General features: G+C 39.9%; 1 protein-coding gene across 4 annotated transcripts in view; it reads right to left on the bottom strand.

The window, feature by feature from the left end:
- Nucleotides 1-19586, bottom strand: part of ROBO2 (roundabout guidance receptor 2) — a 417793-nt gene that overhangs the window by 139540 nt on the left and 258667 nt on the right. For all 4 annotated transcript variants that reach the window (XM_035115776.2, XM_035115781.2, XM_060273643.1 and 1 more), the window contains exon 5: nucleotides 13521-13659. In XM_035115776.2, coding sequence (XP_034971667.2) covers nucleotides 13521-13659 — 139 coding nt within the window. The remainder of the gene's footprint in view (nucleotides 1-13520; nucleotides 13660-19586) is intronic.

Genomic DNA, 19586 nt, shown 5'->3' with positions numbered 1-19586 from the left:
GATGTACTGGTTCTGGCATGCCAGCCAGCTGCCTTGTAAACCTCAGCAGACTTCATGTTCGCACCTATCAATCATGCAATTGTGTAGAGACTGATGGGTGTACAAGTTATTTATGTAGCATGCCAGGACAGAGAACTAGCCACAATGATAATCTTGAGTACCAGTGTGGAGATTATAGAGTAAATGTGCCCTTAGAGTGGTCAAATCAGCAGCTATTTTGAGAAGGAACACCAACTCATTGCATTCTAGCCTGCAAATTATCAGTGGGTTTCTAGACCACCCTGAACAAGGCATGCAATCTAACGAGCAGCCAGTGTATAGTAAGGCTCATGAGATATTGCAACCATCTGTTCTCCTAAAGAATTGATGTAGTGCCCCGTAGTCATCTGTTCTACTCACACTGCCCACACAAGTCATCATGGTTCACTGATAATCTATGACAGGTGAAGCAAGAAAATAAGAGGTTGGAAGATAATTGGCTCTGAATATGCTGTGCAAAGGAATAATATGAAATGGAAGGTTACATTTACGTATTTAAGTGACTTGTAGGGGAAGAAAATGAAAGACATATTGAGTTTAGCTTCTCTAGGTAAAATACCATAATCCAATCGACCTTTATGGTACATTCAGTATAGGCACTGATTATAGTCTGAACCATATAACCAACTTGTCATATGAGAACCATATGATAGCCCTTGTTGTAATGAAGTGGCCCCTTTAGACTCAGCCAATTGGTTGCCAGTTTGAGATCATTGTCTGCATGTGAGAACTCATTCAGAGGTGGAACTAGCTCCACACCTTAGCACAGACATCTTGGCATATTCTGTGGTTACTTCATGAGGTAGGCTAGTATAGAATTTGCTCAGCACACAAGCAAATGAAAGCTCAAAAGTACCTACTAACCATTGCTGCTTCTTGTTTCACCAACAAACTTTTCAAATAAGTATGATGTATCTGATCACCTCCTTACATTAACACTAGTAAAGACCACATTAACACTAGTGAGGACAATTGATATTAACCACTATTATTGTTGTTGTATTTTTATCCTACTCTTCTTTCAAGGAGCACAAAGCAGTGTAAACAGAAACTATTAAGAGCTCTAGAAAAGCAAATTAGATCACGAGAACAGAAATAACTGAATTCTTATCATCTCTCTCACATTTCCTTTACTTGTGTCCTTACAGAATTTCTACCTCTCTATAGATTGGCTTACACTTTCAGCAAAGAAGCTGAAAATATCTTAAAATGTGTAGTTGTAAGAAGCAATTGTTAATGCCATATACAGTTATTCCTTTTCTGAAGTAATAGCTACAGATAGTCTGCTTTTCATTAAGCAGAGGGGAAAGCATACATGAGAACAGATGAAAAAACATTACTGGTTAGGAAATTCTTAAAGAAATAGGGTGATTTTGATTTTGAAATTTGGCAGTCTCTGGCTCATATGAATGCAGTCTTTGTTGCTGGTTTGATTAACGACAGTTGTACAATAGTGTGCTGACAGTCCCTGCCATTGAGACACATTTCCCCCCCAGATATGAAGCATTGCTGAAAAATGCAACCCAATCAGATTTGGCCCCTGGACAACATGTGCTATCATCACTGTACCGTGAATTGAGATTGATTGGTAACCAGCTGTGACAAAGTGGGGGGAAAAGAGCTTTGTATTTTTCTTGGAGGAAGAACTAGAAAACTTAATTGTGTCAAAACCATTACCATCTGTAGGTGAAATAGTGACTAAAATAAAACAAGTTAATCTACAATTTCTAAATTTAGCTTAGATACAGAAATCATTTCTTTATACTATTACGAAGCAGTGAATTTTCAAAGTATAAATTATCTTCTTGCTTTTTTATATATTTCTAATCCCATCACAGTGAGTGGCACCTTGAGCCTATATCCTGACGGCCCATTTTTCTGTGCCATTATAAATATAATAAAGTAGCATTTCTGCACTCACTTCCTGCTGCAAAGCCCATTTCCACTTGGCCTGGGGGCGAGGCCCACATTCACCCTGAACAGCTAAAAGGTTCCTGGGAGGCCACAGGGACATTGCTGGAATAACTCTTGGGTTGGGGCAACTGGCTAAAATGCTTTAAACGGTTCTAATTTTAGTTCCTCTATTTCATTTTTGTCGGGTTGGTGTTGGTTTAGTTGGGGTTGGTGGTTACTTTAATTTGGGTATAACTGTAAACTGATTATTGTTATTGTTGTTATTATTGTTGTTTTGGTTTTATTGATTTATTGGTTTGTTTGTTGCTTGTATAGGATTTTTTTTTTTTTTTAGTGTTTGATGTTTTGTTTTGTTTTATATGTTGTAAGCTGCCCAGAGTGGCTGGGGAAACCCAGCCAAATGGGTGGAATATAAATAAAATTTTATATTATAATTATTAGCAGTAGTAGTAGTAGTATGCAGTAGTACCTCGCTAGACGAATACCCTGCCAGACAATTTTTTTGCTAGACGAATGGGTTTTGCAATCGGAAGATGAATTCGTTTTGTGAAAAATTCGTCTAGCGAATCGCGGTTTCCCATAGGAATGCATTGAAATTCAATTAATGCGTTCCTATAGGCAAATAAATAAATAAATAAATATTTCAATGCATTCCTATGGGATTCGCAAGATGAATTTTTCGCAAAATGAATTGACTCACAGAACTAATTAAATTCGTCTTGCGAGGCACCACTGTATATGTATAGATAGCACTATAAATTAATTGTAATATGTTGAAATACCCCATAGAAATTAGGATACAGTACCACAAAGATCCAGAATTCAGTTGTTTCTAGTATGGTTTGTGCAGTTCTAACAGTAGCAAAAGAGCATGGCACAGGAACAATATAGGATGTCAGGTTTGTTCTTTAGCAAGTGGGGCTTGTGTTCTGCACTCTTGAAATATGCACAAGCAGATGGGATTGGTTCCACTTGGGAGCTCCAAGTTGACAAGTTGAACCCTGACAAAAGAAAGGGATTATAATCAGAGCTGATCAGCGGTGATCAGCTTTCCAGAACTCCAGAGTGTAACTGATCCCTGCTGAAAGTGGGGCTTGGAGGCAGTGACAATCAGCGGATCAGTGTTGACTTTAAGGTTACCAGACATCCCCATTTCCCAGGAACAGTCCCCGGATTTACAAATCAGTCCCCATACAAAATCCATTGAAGTTGAAAAGTGTACCTGGATTCATTGAAAAAAATCTGGTAACCTTACTTTAAGTACCACATGGATCAGCTGGTATCTTCCTTTGCAGCATGGCTTGAACTTGGCTATAACAGTCTTTCATTTAAGCAGCCTATCATTAATATTTCAATCAGTTGTATCAAATGGTTGTGCAAACAGAAGGCAGCTTGTGCAGTCAGATTTCCCCCTTCACTCACATTCTTTCCTTGATTCCTTAGTCTTGCCTAATAGTGCATGCCAAAGGCTCCAGGGAAAAAGTACATGGCATGGGGGAGAGGGACAGCTCTATGTAGCATATGTTGCAGAACTTGGAAAGGGCATTTTAAAAAGGAACCAGTTCCAGTTCAGCATGTTGAAAAAGGAACCTATTCTAGTTCATGTTTGTCCCTTTACAAAATGAGCTCGTTCCATTCGTGTTCGTTATCCAAATTATCCTTGCGCTGCCCCCAGGCCTTCAGCATTCAGAATGTTACAAACTGTTGTACTGTGGTATAAAATATACTTAAGACTAAGAAAGCATCAAAGTGATGTATGGAAGTGAGAGTTGGACCATAAAGAAGGCTGATCGCCGAAGAATTGATGCTTTTGAATTATGGTGCTGGAGGAGACTCTTGAGAGTCCCATGGACTGCAAGAAGATCAAACCTATCCATTCTTAAGGAAATCAGCCCTGAGTGCTCCCTGGAAGGACGGATCGTGAAGCTGAGGCTTCAATACTTTGGCCACCTCATGAGAAGAGAAGAATCCTTGGAAAAGACCCTGATGTTGGGAAAGATTGAGGGCACTAGGAGAAGGGGACGACAGAGGACAAGATGGTTGGACAGTGTTCTCGAAGCTACGAACATGAGTTTGACCAAACTGCGGGAGGCAGTGCAAGACAGGAGTGCCTGGCGTGCTATGGTCCATGGGGTCACGAAGAGTCGGACACGACTAAACGACTAAACAACAAAGAAAGCATCAAAACATACACACAGTGGAATGATGTGAGAATACAGATTTGGTGGGCGTGGGCAGAAGTTATATTGTGCAAGCGGTCATTCAACTTTGTTGAATCGTCACCATGTTGTTTGCAAGATATGGCAAAAGAGGGAATTCACCTCTCTTTTGTGAAGATATAACACACAAAACTGTATGTTAACTGAGTTGGCCGGAAGTAAAGTGGCGGCTGGTTTGTGCAAAAATAAATAAATCTGCATTTGTTTTCATGGAGATGTCATTGAGGGGCCTGATCCTGGGGCTCCCACAGAGAAACTGCTTCTGACTCACACTTTCCCTGAGTCTACTACTCATGGTAGCGCTACATCCATAGAGCTTCTGCAGTACAGGATATGTTCTTTTGTGGAGTGGAGGTGTTCCTCCTGACAGCAGAACTTATATCTATGAGAGTAGAGTCACTTTTGCCTCATCCTAACCACACCTTCAGCCAGCAGCTCTTGAGATTGCTTTCTAAGCCTCTAAATTCCTATTTGAGTGGTGAGGTCATTGCCAAGTAGCAGCAACCTTATCAAGACTTTTATTTATATAGTTGCTGGTCTCTTTACCAAAAGAATGGTAGTGTTCATAAACTGTTAAAGCTGCCACATATGATTTATGAATTCACCAGCAAAGAATATTCCCTTTTTCGCACTTGAATTAGTTTATTCCTTGTTGTTATAAGACACAATAAAGTATAAGCCATAATATCCATCATGCCCTAACGAGTTATAAAGGTTACCCTGCAAAGGTAAAGAAGTTTCAACACTTGCTATCATTGCACTACATATTTTGATATAACTTCTGGTATTTTTTGGCTGAAAACCTTATGGTTCTTAGTAGAAATTAAAGCATATTCAAAACAGTTGGACTTTCTCAATTCAAAACATATTCAAAACAGTTGGACTTTTGGGGTGTGGGTGGGTGTAAGTAAGAGAGTTTACACTTTCTTGCAGTGGAGAGAGAGAGAGAGAGAGAGAGAGAGAGAGAGAGAGAGAGAGAGAGAGAGAGGGAGAGGGAGAGGGAGAGAGGGAGAGAGAGGGAGAGAGAGAGAGAATAACTAAAAATCAACTGTTACACTTATTGTGTGATATTGCCTGAAGTTCCAAAGACACACTTGGAATGTGTTGGATGAAAGCTGAGTTTCTCAGGCTGAAAGGAAGTGATTATATGTCTTCTAGACATTTTTAAAAATGCTTAAAATTATGTACAGCCAAACTAAAACATTTTATTGCAGTGTTCAAAGATGAGCAAGCAAATGCAATGGTTATAAACATTGTTAATATAAAGTGAAAAGCATTGATGGATAATATGGTAAAAACTATTACATATGAAAAATAAGGAAAGCTAGAAAGGAGTAGAAAGATAGCAAACCACCACTATACAGTTGTTTTGAAACACTACATGAAATAATTTGCCATATAATAGTTGGTATCAACCATCATCTTCACTGGCATTGACAGCTAAGATAACATAAAAGTAAATCCAGTAGAAACTGAACCATTCTTTCCATCATTTTAGCAGAATGGAAAGAATAGTTGCTCTTTGTATCAGAGTTTTATCCGACAGCTTGTATTACCTTTTCTGTATTGTAATTCAACCCTCAAGCACTGGAACGTTAAGTCTCAGAGCATCTCAGCATGTAACAAAAGTCTCAGCATATAACACAGAAACTGAATTCTCTTTGAAGAAATGAGGAAAATAGAAGACACTGGCCATTTTTTGTTTTTTTAAAAAATGGAAACATTATCAGAGTTGAACAGCTGGGAACAAGTCAAGGAACAAACACACCTTTTGTTGACTGTTTTGTTTTATTCTGTGTTGGTTTTAGCATTAGGTATTATAGTTTTGGAAGTGAAATTAAGTTAAATGTCTTCTAATCTTCATTTTCTGTTGACAAAAGATTGATTAGTATATCAAAGGGGAGGTATTCTATCCTAGGCCTTGTAACATTCAGAACATGCCTGATTATTTCATTGTAGGGTACTTCTGGCAAGATGGGGATTTCTATGATTATTGAACTTCATATTTAGCAGTTCAGTGCCCAGCTATATATGAACCTCTTCTAGCTAGAAATAAGTTTTAAAAATAAAGGGATGCATTTTTTAAAAAAGCAGAACATGTGGCAGTAATGTTGTTGTCATCCATCTGACTCAAAAGACAATGAAGTGCACCTCCAAGGGTGAAGTAAAACCTCTGGAGAATCACAGCACCTGCTGTGGCTGTAGAAACTGCTAACTCATAACTGCTGCCTCCTGCCCTGATTTTGCTGTGGTAGCAGCACTGAAGTGCCGTGCCTGGGCAGTGTGTATGGAGGTCCTGGACTGCCCAGACAGCAAGACCTCTTGGCCTTGCTGATGTGGTCCAAAGGAAAGGAAAGCAACACATATGGCATGTTCCTTGACTGCAGGAGTTGGCAGAAAGAGGTGTACAATACACCACCATACAACCACCTTAGGTATTCCACTCCGGATTTGTGTATGGTTTACTCCTTAGCCTTTTCTTCTCCTAAAGATGTTCCACAGGGCAGGGCTTATGGATTTTCCCTTGGGGTTTACTCCTGGAGCTTCTCTCACAGATGAGTTTAGCCACAAGGCAGTGGAGGTTTAGGATCAGAGTTTTCCTTCTCCTACCTTCCCAGGTTGATGAGCCCTATCTTCTCTCATGTCCTCCTACAGCATGTGCAGTAACCACCTTCTTGATCATTGGTCCCGTCCATTCAATTCACCAGAGCCTGTCTTTGCATGCAAGGGAAGTCCCAGACTCACCAAAAGTTTGAGACCTATTGGTTACCCTCACCTAGATTAGCCAGCCCGTTGAAGCCATTCCCAGACTGGCTGCTGTCCCATGTTGACAGCTTCTAGGAGTCACAGGTGAGAGCTGAGTGCAGGGTAGGGACCAAAGGTGGCAAACTATCCCAGATAGATGAGGATGTGTCCCCCATCAGAGGTACTACCCCTTCCCTAACACCATGGCAATTTTCTTGTCTAGTTTTTAACAGAAAACTTTGTATGTATTGAGGCTGCCTTTAACCTCTCCAGATGTACATAATAGCAATACAATAGCTTTTCCTTTCATTGATCAGTGGTTCAGAGAATCCTTTTGTCTTCCCCATACCTCTCATAAATGGAATTAATCTTTCCTTGATGGTAGCACAGGAAACAAGAAAGCACAACAGACTTAGGCAGAGATGGTACTGAAAGTGCTATGCTTAATACAAGAAATCACCTTTTCCCTCCTGTCCCTTTATTTAAGATGGTTAATTGTTATTAATTAAAATTGAAAATGTGCTGATGTAACCAAGGATTAGATCCCTCATGCCACAGAGAAAAGTCTTACTTCTAATTAATTTGCAATACACATAGGGCTGCATTTAGTTGCAATCTGTGCTGTGATTAACTTGACTAAAGCACATAGCATTATAGTGTGTTATTAACTCATATTTCATTGAAAGGTCATTTTCCCCTTGGTTGTGTCTTGCAGAAGCTTCAGTTAAATACCCAAGCATTTAATACACAGGATATCAAAGTTCCTTTGTTGTGTATACTTAGCATTTTTTTTAAATCAACTCTATAGTTTCTTAACTTAACTTCTATTCAATATTATCCCTGAGGTGGATTCTCAGGGATAATATTGAATAGAAAAGGTATCCAGTAGTCCATTAGGATTTTCAATTTTTAAAAAACCCAGTCACCTATCACTTTTTGTGGGTTACAAAACATTGCCTTTAGGGCGAGAATTAGTTAGCCCTCCCCTCTGAATGCTGTTTCCTGTTTCCTGCTTCCTACTACTCTACCCTTCTTATCAGGATTCCTAGGTGTTGTGAGAAAAGAGACAGTTCTAGAATGGTCCTGTTATCTCCCACTCAAAAATGGACTGTGAACTTCTCATTCTCAAAAAGCTTAAGGAACTACTGGGTGAGATCCCATGGTCTGAAGTACTAAAAAAAAGGCTCAAAGAGAAGGAAGTCAAAGATGGATGGGAGTTTCTAAAAGGTGAAATACTGAAGGCAAAAAATGCAGACAATTCTAACAAGAAAGAAAAGGGGGAGCCATCTAAAGAAACTGGTGTGGCTGCATAAGGCACTTACAGATGATCTGAGATTTAAGAAGGGTGTGTTTAAGAAATGAAAGAAAGGGAAAATCAAAAAGGAGGAGTGTACATGAGTAGCCAATAGTTGCAAGCAGAAGGTGAGGCGGGCCAAAACTCATAATGAGGCAGGCAAATGTTGTCCCCATCTTCAAAAAGGAGAAAAAAGAAGACCCAGGTAACTACCGACCAGTCAGCTTGACATTGATACTAGGAAAGGTCCTAGAACAGATAATTAAGCAGTCAGCCTGTGACCACTTACAAAAGGTTGCTGTAACTACTAAGACCCAGCATGGGTTTCTCAAAAATAAGTAATTTCAGATTAATCTATTTCATACTTTTGATAGAGTTATACACTTGGCAGATCAGGGGAATGCTGTGGATGTAGTGTTTCTTGATTTCATTAAGGCATGATATTCTTGCAAGGAAGCTAGTAAAATATGGGCTGGATAAGTTAACTGTCAGCTGGTTGACTGACCAAACCCAAAGAGTGCTCACTAAAGGTCCCTTGTCATCCTAGAAAAAAGTAACAAAGGAGGTGCCACGGGGTTTTGTCCTGAGACAAAACTTCTTTATAAATGACTTGGATGAAGGAATTGAGGGGACGTTCATCTAATTAGGGGGGTTTCTAATCCCACAGAAGACTGAATTGGGATTCAAGATAACCTTACTGAGAACTAGGCCCAAAGCACAATAATTAATTTCAATAGGGACAAATGTCAGGGTTCTACACTTAGGCAGGAATAACCAGCTACACATATATAAGATGGTTGGGGGAGGGGAGACACCTGGCTTGCCATTAGTACATGTAAAGGATCCAGGGGTCTTAGTAGACCACAAACTTAACATGAGTCAACAGTGTAATGCAGCAGCAAAAAAGCTAATGTGATTCTAGGCTGCATCAATTAAAAGTATAGTGTCCCCATCAAAGGAGGTAATAGTACCACTCTATTCTGCCTTGGTTAGATGACACCTGGAATACTGTGTCCAGTTGGAGAGGCACAATTTAAGAAATATATTGACAAGCTGGAGTGTGTGTGCAGAGGAAGGTGACCAAGATGATCAAGGGTCTGGAAACCAAGCCTTATGTGGAATGGTTGAGGGAGTTCAACATATTTAGCTTGGTAAAGAGGAAACTGAGAGGAGCTACGATAGCCATCTTCAAATATCTAAAGCACTGTCACATGGAAGGTGGAACAAGTTTATTTTCTCCTGCTCTGGAGGTTAGGGCCCAAACCAATGGCTTTAAGTTACAAGACAGAAGATTCCAACTAAACATCAGGAAGAACCTTCTGATGGCAAGAGCTGTTCCACAATGGAACAGTCTCCCCTGGAAGGTTGTGGAGGAACAGAACCGCCATCTGCCTCCTGTTTAAGGACTTCAACTTGCTCACTTTAAGAGATTATTTCAGAGCTGTCAAGAAAACCAGGAAAAACTGCTCAGCAGTTGCTGTGGGTGCTTTTTAGTGATGTCATAACTTTGCTGTTTGGTGATGTCATAATCATTTCTGCCTTTAGAGAAATATTGCCAGTCTCTGACTTGGATAGCAAGTTTTCAGGTAGCTAAAACACATTTTAATGAAAACTACAATAGCCAGAGTAATTATTCTCCCACTGCCCCAATAGCTATTGACTGAGCTGACAACACAATGATTTCTGAAATTTAGGAGAAATCCCTGAAGTGCCTGGAAATTGACAGGCAACCAATGGCAGTCCTTTAATAGCAAAGTAATGTGCTCTCTGCTACTAACTCCAGCTAACAGTGGCAGTCACTGAATTCTAGAGTAGCTGAAGTGTCCAAACAATAAAAGGCTGGCACACATTGTTATTGCTATAATTGGTCCTTGAGGTGACTAGGTGATAAATGATGGTATCTGAGATCCCTTTCAAAGGATAAAGCTGTAGCTTCTGCTGAAACTCTTTGAATCTAAGGGCAATTTGATATCACAATTTTAGACTGAGATATTAGTTTGTGGGTTTCTTTTGTTCTTTTCTTGTGTATTCTGTGCTTTTATTTTGTATTTTTAATGTTGTGAACCACTCTGAGAGCTACACATGAAGGGCAGTATATAAATAAAATAAAATATAAAATAAATAAATAAATAAATAAATATAATTGCTACACTATTATGCCAGTTGAGAACTCACTCCAGTTTTCCCATGCTATCACCATGAAAATATGTGAAGAAGAGAATTTCTAAAAGGTGAACATAATTCAAATTTCCATTTCATCCATCCTTGTAAAGGAAATAGAAGGGTCTCAAGCCTGAAGTTGGCTTGAGATTTCCTTTGGCTCCATCTACATCATGAATTCAAAACTTTGTTGACTTGGGAGTGAAAATAATGCCTTGGCTATTGCTGATATCCTTCAGTTTCTGTAGCTGCAGTGAAGCCAACAACAATATCAACATGCAAATTTTACTGCTGGGTCAAGATGAGTTACCCCAAAATAGGATAACAGTTGGGATGGTTTGCCTCCATACAGAAACATGATTATTTATGATTTATTGTACAGTTAGGAACATTTAATTGCATTTAATTGCAGACGTAATACAATTCACCTTATTCACTTTGTTCTTTGTTTGTATTGTTAAGTCATTATGACCTATTTTCAAAGTTAAACCAATTTCAAACTTGGGAGGTGGAAGAGGGAATCAGAAGGAAATACCCAGCGAAGTCATGCTCAAAACAGATCCACTTAAATCAGTGGATAAGTATATTGATTGCAATGGGTCTGTTCAATGACTAATGTTGGATATCACCTAGAAAGTTTGTTCTTGTACTTAAGCACGCAAAGCATAATTCTTCTATTTAGTATTTCTACAGTGGTTGTTCAGTATAATAACCTACCATCACACCTCTTTCCTCCTGTACGGGTTGCTTGCCACTTTCAATTCCTTAGACCAGAGCTTTCCAAACTGTGTCACGACACATTAGTGTGTCAGCTGCCATGTTTAGGTCTGTTGTGCAAATGCTCGGAAAGGGGTTAGTTTAACCTCCAGTTTGCTAGTAAAACTGAATTACTGTGTCACAAAATGCATGTCTAAAAAGTGTGTCTAAGTCTGCCTTAGACCAATACTCATCTAATCAGAAAATGCCCGTACATGCAACTCACAAGTACAGATTGTAATTTCATTGAAGTGGTATTTACTGAACTTGAGCCAGCTGCTCAGAATAGTAATACAAAAAAGATCCATGCAATATTTTTAAAGAAACTGACAAATGCGTGCATTCAGTGCAGTAGGCTCAGTCTCACAAGGGTTGGCACTGCTATCTTCTTCCATGTAAAGGTTTAAACACTTATTACAGTATGTCATAAATTTTAACTTGTAATTGAAAATCTTTCCACTTTCGGGGGTGGGGATCCTGTATCACTTGCTACATAATTACAGGCTATGCAGCTGGTCTCTCAGGCTTTGCTAGAAATTTGAAAACATGAAACGCTGCACAAGCCCTAATCAAATTTTATTAAACGTTAAGCCAAAGAAATGTCATCACCCATACCACAGCATATCAGAGAGTTAACAATGGCTTCATATCTAAGCCTAAATAAAGCAGAAGATTTGGGACTTGATTCTGGCCATATTTATTTAGAAGTTGTTATCGATGCTCTCCATCATTTAGGGACCTCACTGCCCTTCAATATAAATGTGTCAGTCCTATTTGCATGAAACACACATCAAAGAGAAAACTAGTCACATTAATAAGCTACTTGAAGAGGCACACTATTCCTACTAGTCAGTTTACATTTTCCAAACACTTTAGAAATAATATCTAACCACTTTGATTGACCACATTTAGAATATTCTGCTGGCCAGAATCTGGCCTGTATTTTACAAGTTACACTCTAAAGGAACATTCAATTATAAAACTTATTATTTCAGTCATGGGTATCATCAAGCTGGTGATCCAACAGTTTCTTGTTTACCTACAATAGTTTAACATGAGTCATACCTGATTAAATATTTTCCTTGTCTTTGTGAGGTATGGTGGGTTTAAACTTATGCAGAATTTTTAGAACAATATATACAGTGGAAACTCGGTTTTTGAACGTCATCTGTTCCAGAAGTCTGTTCGACTTCCGAAATGTTCAGAAACCGAGAATCAATGGGCTGACTGCAAAGTCAATGGGAAAAAATGAAAAACGCGCCCCGGAAGCCATTCAATTTCCGAGGTGCGCTCGAAAACTGAAGCATTCACTTCCGGTTTTTTGGTGGTTGGCTTCCGAAATGTTCGGCAGCCAAGCCATTCGAAAACCAAGGCTTGGCTGCACCAGGTATTTTTATCCTTGATAAAATGCATGCTGTGTTGGGTCACTGATTCAAATGGGATACTCCTATAATAAACCTTGTAACCAGCCAGAGCATAAATTCTGCATGGTACATTCCCCCCCCCTTTACATTTATATAAATCTTTCTATAAATGTAAAGGGGGGGAAATGCAAATGAAACAATAAATATATGTATGTATGTTACTAACAATATTTTGCTCTAATCTGTTTCCAATAGTTTCTTTTCAGGATTTGCATTTGCTTTGACTTAATATTGGATGTGTTTGATGTTGTTGTAGGCAACACTGGTGGTCAATTCATCTGATTCATGCATCCCCAGGGTGGCATGAATGCTTCTTGCTCATTGCTGTATTCTTGTTGTTCCAGTAATGAAAGTAAAGAACCACAATGTGGAACAGGTAAATGACATGGCTCCTTTCCCGACCTCTTTACAGATAATATCAAAGAGGGATGGGATCCACCCACAAGGAAGTACTGTATGTATGAGAGTATAAAATTAGCTCTGATGTTTAGGCATGTGAAACTACCGGATGTAACCTATGGCTACATTCACAAGATAACACTCAGAGAAGTCCTGAGCATTATGATTAAAGTTGGGAGTGGTCGTGTGATGTTTCTCCAATGTTTCTCACGGACATAGCTCAACACATATTTTGCCTATATTTTCCCATATCTGATTAATTAGCCAAGCACAATGAGTTTTGAAAACTTCCTGCCTCTCACACTCTGTCACTTTAACAACAGCATCTGCCAGGCCAAGACAGATCCACAGGCTAGAGGTTCCTCACCACTGCATTCAATGGTGAGAGCTCTGTGTTCATTCATATTTGTCAGCCTAAAGGCAAAAACATTGTACTCTGGAAGCACATGTTCAACAGGCAATAAAAATCCAGCATTCAACTAAAGTCCAAAACATTTTTCTGATTAATATGATCAAGTATAGCAATCAGAATCACCAGAAAGGAGAATAGCAATTAAGTGTTTTTCATACCTTCCTCTTGGCAAGTCATTATCATCTTTCTTCCAACGCACTGTTGGCTGAGGATCCCCTTGTACCTGGCATCTGAATTCTACAACTTCTTCCTCCAAAACCACTTGGTTGATCGGTCTCCTGAGAAATGTGGGTCGTTCTTGAAAACAAGAGTTCCAAATTAAACAAGTTGGCTTTATTCAATTTCAAATCTTTGGTAACAATCCAGTCCTCAACAAACATAGGGTCTGTATGCTCAACTGAGCCTTGTTTCTCCTTCTCCCACTAGAAACCATAAAGTGGAATGACAGGTATGCCTTTCATGTCCCCAAACTGAACTCCTGGCTCTCTGCATACAAGTTATTTGTGCTCTGACAGGAAGACAGAAATGGGACTCTATTGAGCACATGGGCATCCTGTACAGGATAAATGGAAAAAGCTAGGTATTTGCTATAGCCATTTCACAAACCCAAGCAATCAAAAACAGTTGCAGTTACTGCATGATAAATGTGTACATTTATATTATATCTGGAGACAAGATGTGATTGCAGAAGCTTCATCTCTTGATTGCTACCACCTCAGCTAGTCATGTGAGTCAACTCTAACTTTTCCAGTGACCGTGGAGTAAATTGAATACATGCTTCTTTAAGGCAAAGCACAATATGTTGCATTTTTTAACCATAAAGAGCTTGCAAGAAAATAATCACAGAATTGCATACTAGGTACCAAGGACATGCAAACAGAAGTATTCGTTATTTTTATTTTGCACCATCTCTATTTTCTGTATGACTTCCAGGAAAAAATAGTAATTTCCCAAGTTGTGTTCTCAGAGAATATTGTGAGTTTGTCCAATAGCTAATTATACTACTATAGAATGATCACAATGAATGCCATTGCCAAAGCAATTAACATTCTTTATGCAAGATTAACTGGATTTGAATCACCTGCATAACTTGCTTACAATGTTAATCTCTCAGGAGACAAAAGAATACTGGTTTCTTGTGTATGCTAAATAAAGTATTATCTTACATCACTCAGTTAAGTTAATTTCATAGCAGATTTCTGGAAATATGACTTGCTGTTTTAAAAATTCTGCTTATAAATTTTGGTGGCATAATTATAATTGCTGTTCTGTCAATAGCGTTCAACAGATAAATTAAAACCATAGCTATAGATAACATGTCTAATGTAGCCATTTTATAAGCTTTAATGAACACCCTCCCCAGACTTTGTTTCTGTGTGAATATTAAAAGCTTTTGAAGAGGGCAATAAAATAGGTCACAGTTATATGTTATGTCAGCTGTTTGGACTATGGCTGTTATGACCTTTATAACTTCGAATAAACTTTGCTTGTAGTTATAAATGTTTGCTACCTATCACATTAATAAATTCACAGAGGCTCAAGTTATGCTACAGCACTTGACAGGACATACAAGAGCAGGACATTTAAAAAAAAAAGTAGTGGGGAAATTCCTTATTAGCCCTCATGAAGTTCCCACCAATGAACTCAAAAGTTCCCCCCTGGTAAAGTGCCTTCTTAAGTTCACTCAGCTTCTTTCTTCAATATGAGGACACAAATCCCTTTGCTCCTCTGCCTTAGAACACTCAATTTCTACCCCCCCCCCCACCTCCAGCAGCCATATTCACATTTTCCCTCTCCAACATGTATTGTTTATATCACTGCACAGTCAGGAGACATACTCAAATGAATGACAAGAATTCCCACTGAAAACAACAGGACCTTATCTTAAGGCCCATTGGAAACAATGGAGCAATGAGAATGCCAGTCGAGACCACAGAGCTCTATTAAAATTAAAAACAAGTTTGATAATGTGTGACATGTGATAAATGTGATATGATATTAGCTGCCCACTTGAGTATCTTTCTGTCTTAGACTCAGGTGAGGTGTATATGCATGATACCAAATGCTAAAAGAAATGCAAAAAGGAAGTATTGAAAATGAAGTTGCTTGCTACAAAAAAAAAAAAAGTACCTTGAGCAGCTGCTACTTCAGCTCCTACTATTTCTACCACCATTGTGTCAGAGAAAGCTGGTTTGAGATTAAAAGAGTAGTAATACTCAAATAAAACAGAGAATATGTGATTTTAGAATGAGGGTATACCACTTCTCTCCAATAATAATGCTTCAGAACAAAAAAAACCAAAAATTTACATGTGGTCCTGTGCAATTTGGCTACCAATGAAAATAGATGTAGTTACTATCAATGCATATGGCTTGCCATGATGCTTATTTATTTTAATAAATACATATTTCAAATAATTTAAATTTAATTATTTATTTAAATTATTTGAGGCTGCTAAGAATAATGTGTATGTTGCCTGTAAACAGTGGAAAGAATATAGAAGTAAAAAAGTACTAAATTACCGGTACTAGTGCCAATTGTTAAATGAAAGCGCTAATATGCTTTACTTTTTAAAAATCTTTATGAAAGTTTAAATAGTGACTTATTGAGTTAATTCTGCCCCCGAGAAAATTCCTTTTAAAAAAGTACTGTATGATAGAATGCAGATATATTACTGAATGCAAGATTGCAAAGCTTCCAGAAATTGATCCTATCTTGATCAGTGGAAAAATCCTTGACCAGCTTTGGAAGCTGGTGACCCATAGTTTTGCATTTCTACTTACTTATTTGTATACATGCCTTGCAGTCCATTGACAGAACTTTTGATGGTTTCAAATACTTTTCCACCATACACCTCAAGGGGAAAAAACCTTGCAAATCGTTACTCTGTCTAAATTTAACAAACAAGCTCTAGGAAACTGGTGGATTGAGGGCTGTTTTATGCTAGCATACACAGACTCAAAGCCATCTTTTTCACATGCTTTTTGCTCTAATATATAGGAGTTTATACAATGGTGGCTTTGTGCTCATGGAAAGCACTTCCACTCAGATAAGGTTGTGCACATGATTTTCACCAATCACAGCTGTTCTGAACTGTAGGGCAAAAAGAATGGTTTGCAAATGGATTGGTGAAGGATGTCAAAAACACCAGTGTGATCAATTCCAGTTCTTTATTATAAGGAAGAGTAAACTTACAACACAGCCTTCAAAGCCCCACTCCCGTTACAGATTCAGGATGGACCAAAATGAACCAATGAGAGACCTTCATGACTGGTTTACACCCAAGCAAAACATTCTTTATACACAAAGCATCATATGTCACTTTGGCCAGAACCTCCCATTACTCCACCTGGCTGATGAGGGCATAGGTGGCAAATATCCAAGTCTTACAGATAGCTTCCTTCTCTGGGCCCAGAGCCCAGCACTCAAAGCCTATAATGAAGCAGTACATAGACAACTAAGCATCTTTGCACGTTACCTTCTTCTGAAAAAATTCAGTCAACTACAAGTCTAAGAAACTTTATCCATTACCTTGGAGAAACCAATAATTGAACTGATACTGGATTTCTGTGTCCTTAAAGATGTATATCCACATAACTTAAAGAATAGGCATCCTGACAACATAAATGATGCATTGTGTATCATGTTACTTTTGTGAATAAAAACATGTATTTAGGACAGATCAAGGGCGTACCCACCGCGGGGCAGGGAGGGGCCGCTGCCCTACTCTAGAGGCAGGGCCGGTCGGGCAGCTGCGGGCAAGAGTGGCGCTGCCGGCGGGGCTGGTGGGCAGAGGCGGAGGACAGCCCAGCGGAGCGCGAGTTCGGCGCCCGCAGCAGTCTCTTGCGCCCGAGCCGTGCGGAGTCCACACAGCCGCGCTGTGTGGGAGGGGGCAAGGGCTGACGCTCCCGATGTTCGGGAGACCTTTGCGCATGCGCAAAGCGGGGCGCATGCGCACAGCGCGGCTGTGGACTCCGGCGGCCGCCGTGCAGGGCGCATGCGCACAGCGCGGCTGTGCTCAAAGGTCTCCCGAACGTCGGGAGTCGTTCAGCGCCTGCCAGACCGCTGCAGCAACGGAGCCTCGGATAGCTTCGCGGAGGCCGGGGCTTTGCTCCACACCTCCGCGGAGGCCCCGATCCAAGCCTGGTTCCCTTCTCTCACCCCCCCCCCGCCCACCCCCAGACTTCCCTCTTCTCCTCTAGGCGGCCGCTGGTTTTCTCCCCTTCGCCGCCGTCGCTTCAGGTTTATTTTGATTTCACCTGGGCTCTGTAGCCCCGCCCACATTCCCACTTTGTGGCCCCTCCCCTCCCGTGCCTTGGCCCCGCCCCTTGCCCCCCTAGTTTTGATCCTGGGTACGCCCCTGGGACAGATACAAACTGTATTAGATATTTAGATGCATTTCTAGCATATATTTAATCTCAGTTTGTTTACCATATAGGTGGTGGGTTGCTAGAGTGGAAGGGTGTGTAGAATTTCCACATTTACACACTAAAAATACTCCCTGACAATGCTGCTTGTTAACATACAGGAAATACTCTCAATTTGCATTGGACATTATCCAATCGTGATCACCTCTTGGTAGAAGATTCTGAAAATCACATTTTCCTTAAGTATGGGTACTCATAGCCCCATTTCTCTCTTTTTATTTTGTTGAGTGTATTTAAAGTTTTAGCCCAATGCTATTTAAGAAAACTGCTTTATGTACAATTCTAGTCCTGACCTCCCTACTGTTCCCACAGGACTCCTGGTAACCAGCCTACTTACTGTTACTCAGTTTCACCAGAGGCAATGCCTCAAGCTAAATTCACAGCATGGGGACCTAGAGATGAGTTATGAGTGACACACCAAAATTGACTTTAGGTAGAGAGCATTTCAAGACCAAAATAATAAGGGAATGAATCCTGGAAATCTTTGAAAACCAATATGTAGAAACACTGAAAACAGGATATGGACAAAGTGAAAGCATTTTTCACATGTTTTAAAGGAAGAAGAAAGATTAATCAGCAAATGACTAATTAACTTCTGTCTATCTCTTTCTTTTTTTTAAAAAAAATATTTTTATTAATTTTCCAATTAAAACCAATTATATCACATTCAATATTTCAAATTATACACATATGTATATCAATCAAACCGAATGTTATGCCAAATCATCTAAATAATTTATTTTTGGGTTCCCATGCTTCAAGAAATTGGGAATTCCTCGCAACTGTCCACTGCCGTCTTATTTCTAAAGTTCAAATCGTCCTCCAAGCTCATAATATTCCAAATCTTCCCCTTACAGTCACCTAGATGTTTTCCACTTTCATCCGATTGTTCCAGCTGCTGAGATAAATGTCAAACGAAGTTTCACAGATGTTCTTTCTCCTGTGTGAGTTAATCAGTCCAGCCTCCCCATAAATCTTCTTAGTGGAGCTCCCTGTTGCGACGGAGTAGCAGCGCCATCTTAAAAGGCTCAAATCACTTTCATTTTCTCTCATAGCCATGAAGATTTACGATTTATTTATCTTTATAGAATTTACAGCTTTTTCAGGCAGGAGACCCAAACATCCAACCATGAACTCTTGGTAAATTAATGGATCTCCTTGCCCTATAGCTGAACTTAGCTTCAGGTCGCTGCTCCAATTTAAAGTGCGTCACAGCTCATAAATCCTCCGAACGCGTCCAGAACTCCTTCCGTCTGACTAGGGGGGGGCTTTTCTCATCGGCAACTTCACATCTTTAAGAAATATGCTCAGTAACAACAGCTATAAAGTTCAACTCACACAGTCTTTTGCTTCTCTTTCACTCCAAACAAGCCAGGACATCGCGTCCGGGAAGATACGAGGCAACAATATGAAGAAAAAATAAAAACTTGCTTCCCTTATCGCTCCGTCCCCATCAATCCTTCTTCCAGATGCCGTACATTCTTTGACTCCTCTCGCTCAGCAGCATAAAATTCTCAGCAGTAAACAGCGCTTCTTCCCCTCCTTCTGAAGTATGTCCATAGATTTAAGCCTAATTATCTTCTTTAACCATGGAAATCCCCGCCATGCAGATTAGCGTCCGGGAGTCCTGGCCGTCGTAAGTGCTCAGCCCAAGCTCCCCCCACTCCAAAAACAGTCGGAGTGGGTCTGGGGGCATCGCGGGCCAGCGGCCCCTCTCCGTAACCCCCGGAGAGGGTAGGGGGTTGCCATTTACTCCCCTAGCAACCGCCAAATTCCTTACGAAGGTCAGAGAGATGG

The sequence above is a fragment of the Zootoca vivipara genome, chromosome 4, assembly GCF_963506605.1.
Source record: "Zootoca vivipara chromosome 4, rZooViv1.1, whole genome shotgun sequence".
NCBI classification, from domain to species: Eukaryota; Metazoa; Chordata; class Lepidosauria; order Squamata; family Lacertidae; genus Zootoca; species Zootoca vivipara.
The sequence above is the reverse complement of the archived record's forward strand: the minus strand, read 5'-3'. Positions and strand labels throughout refer to the sequence as shown.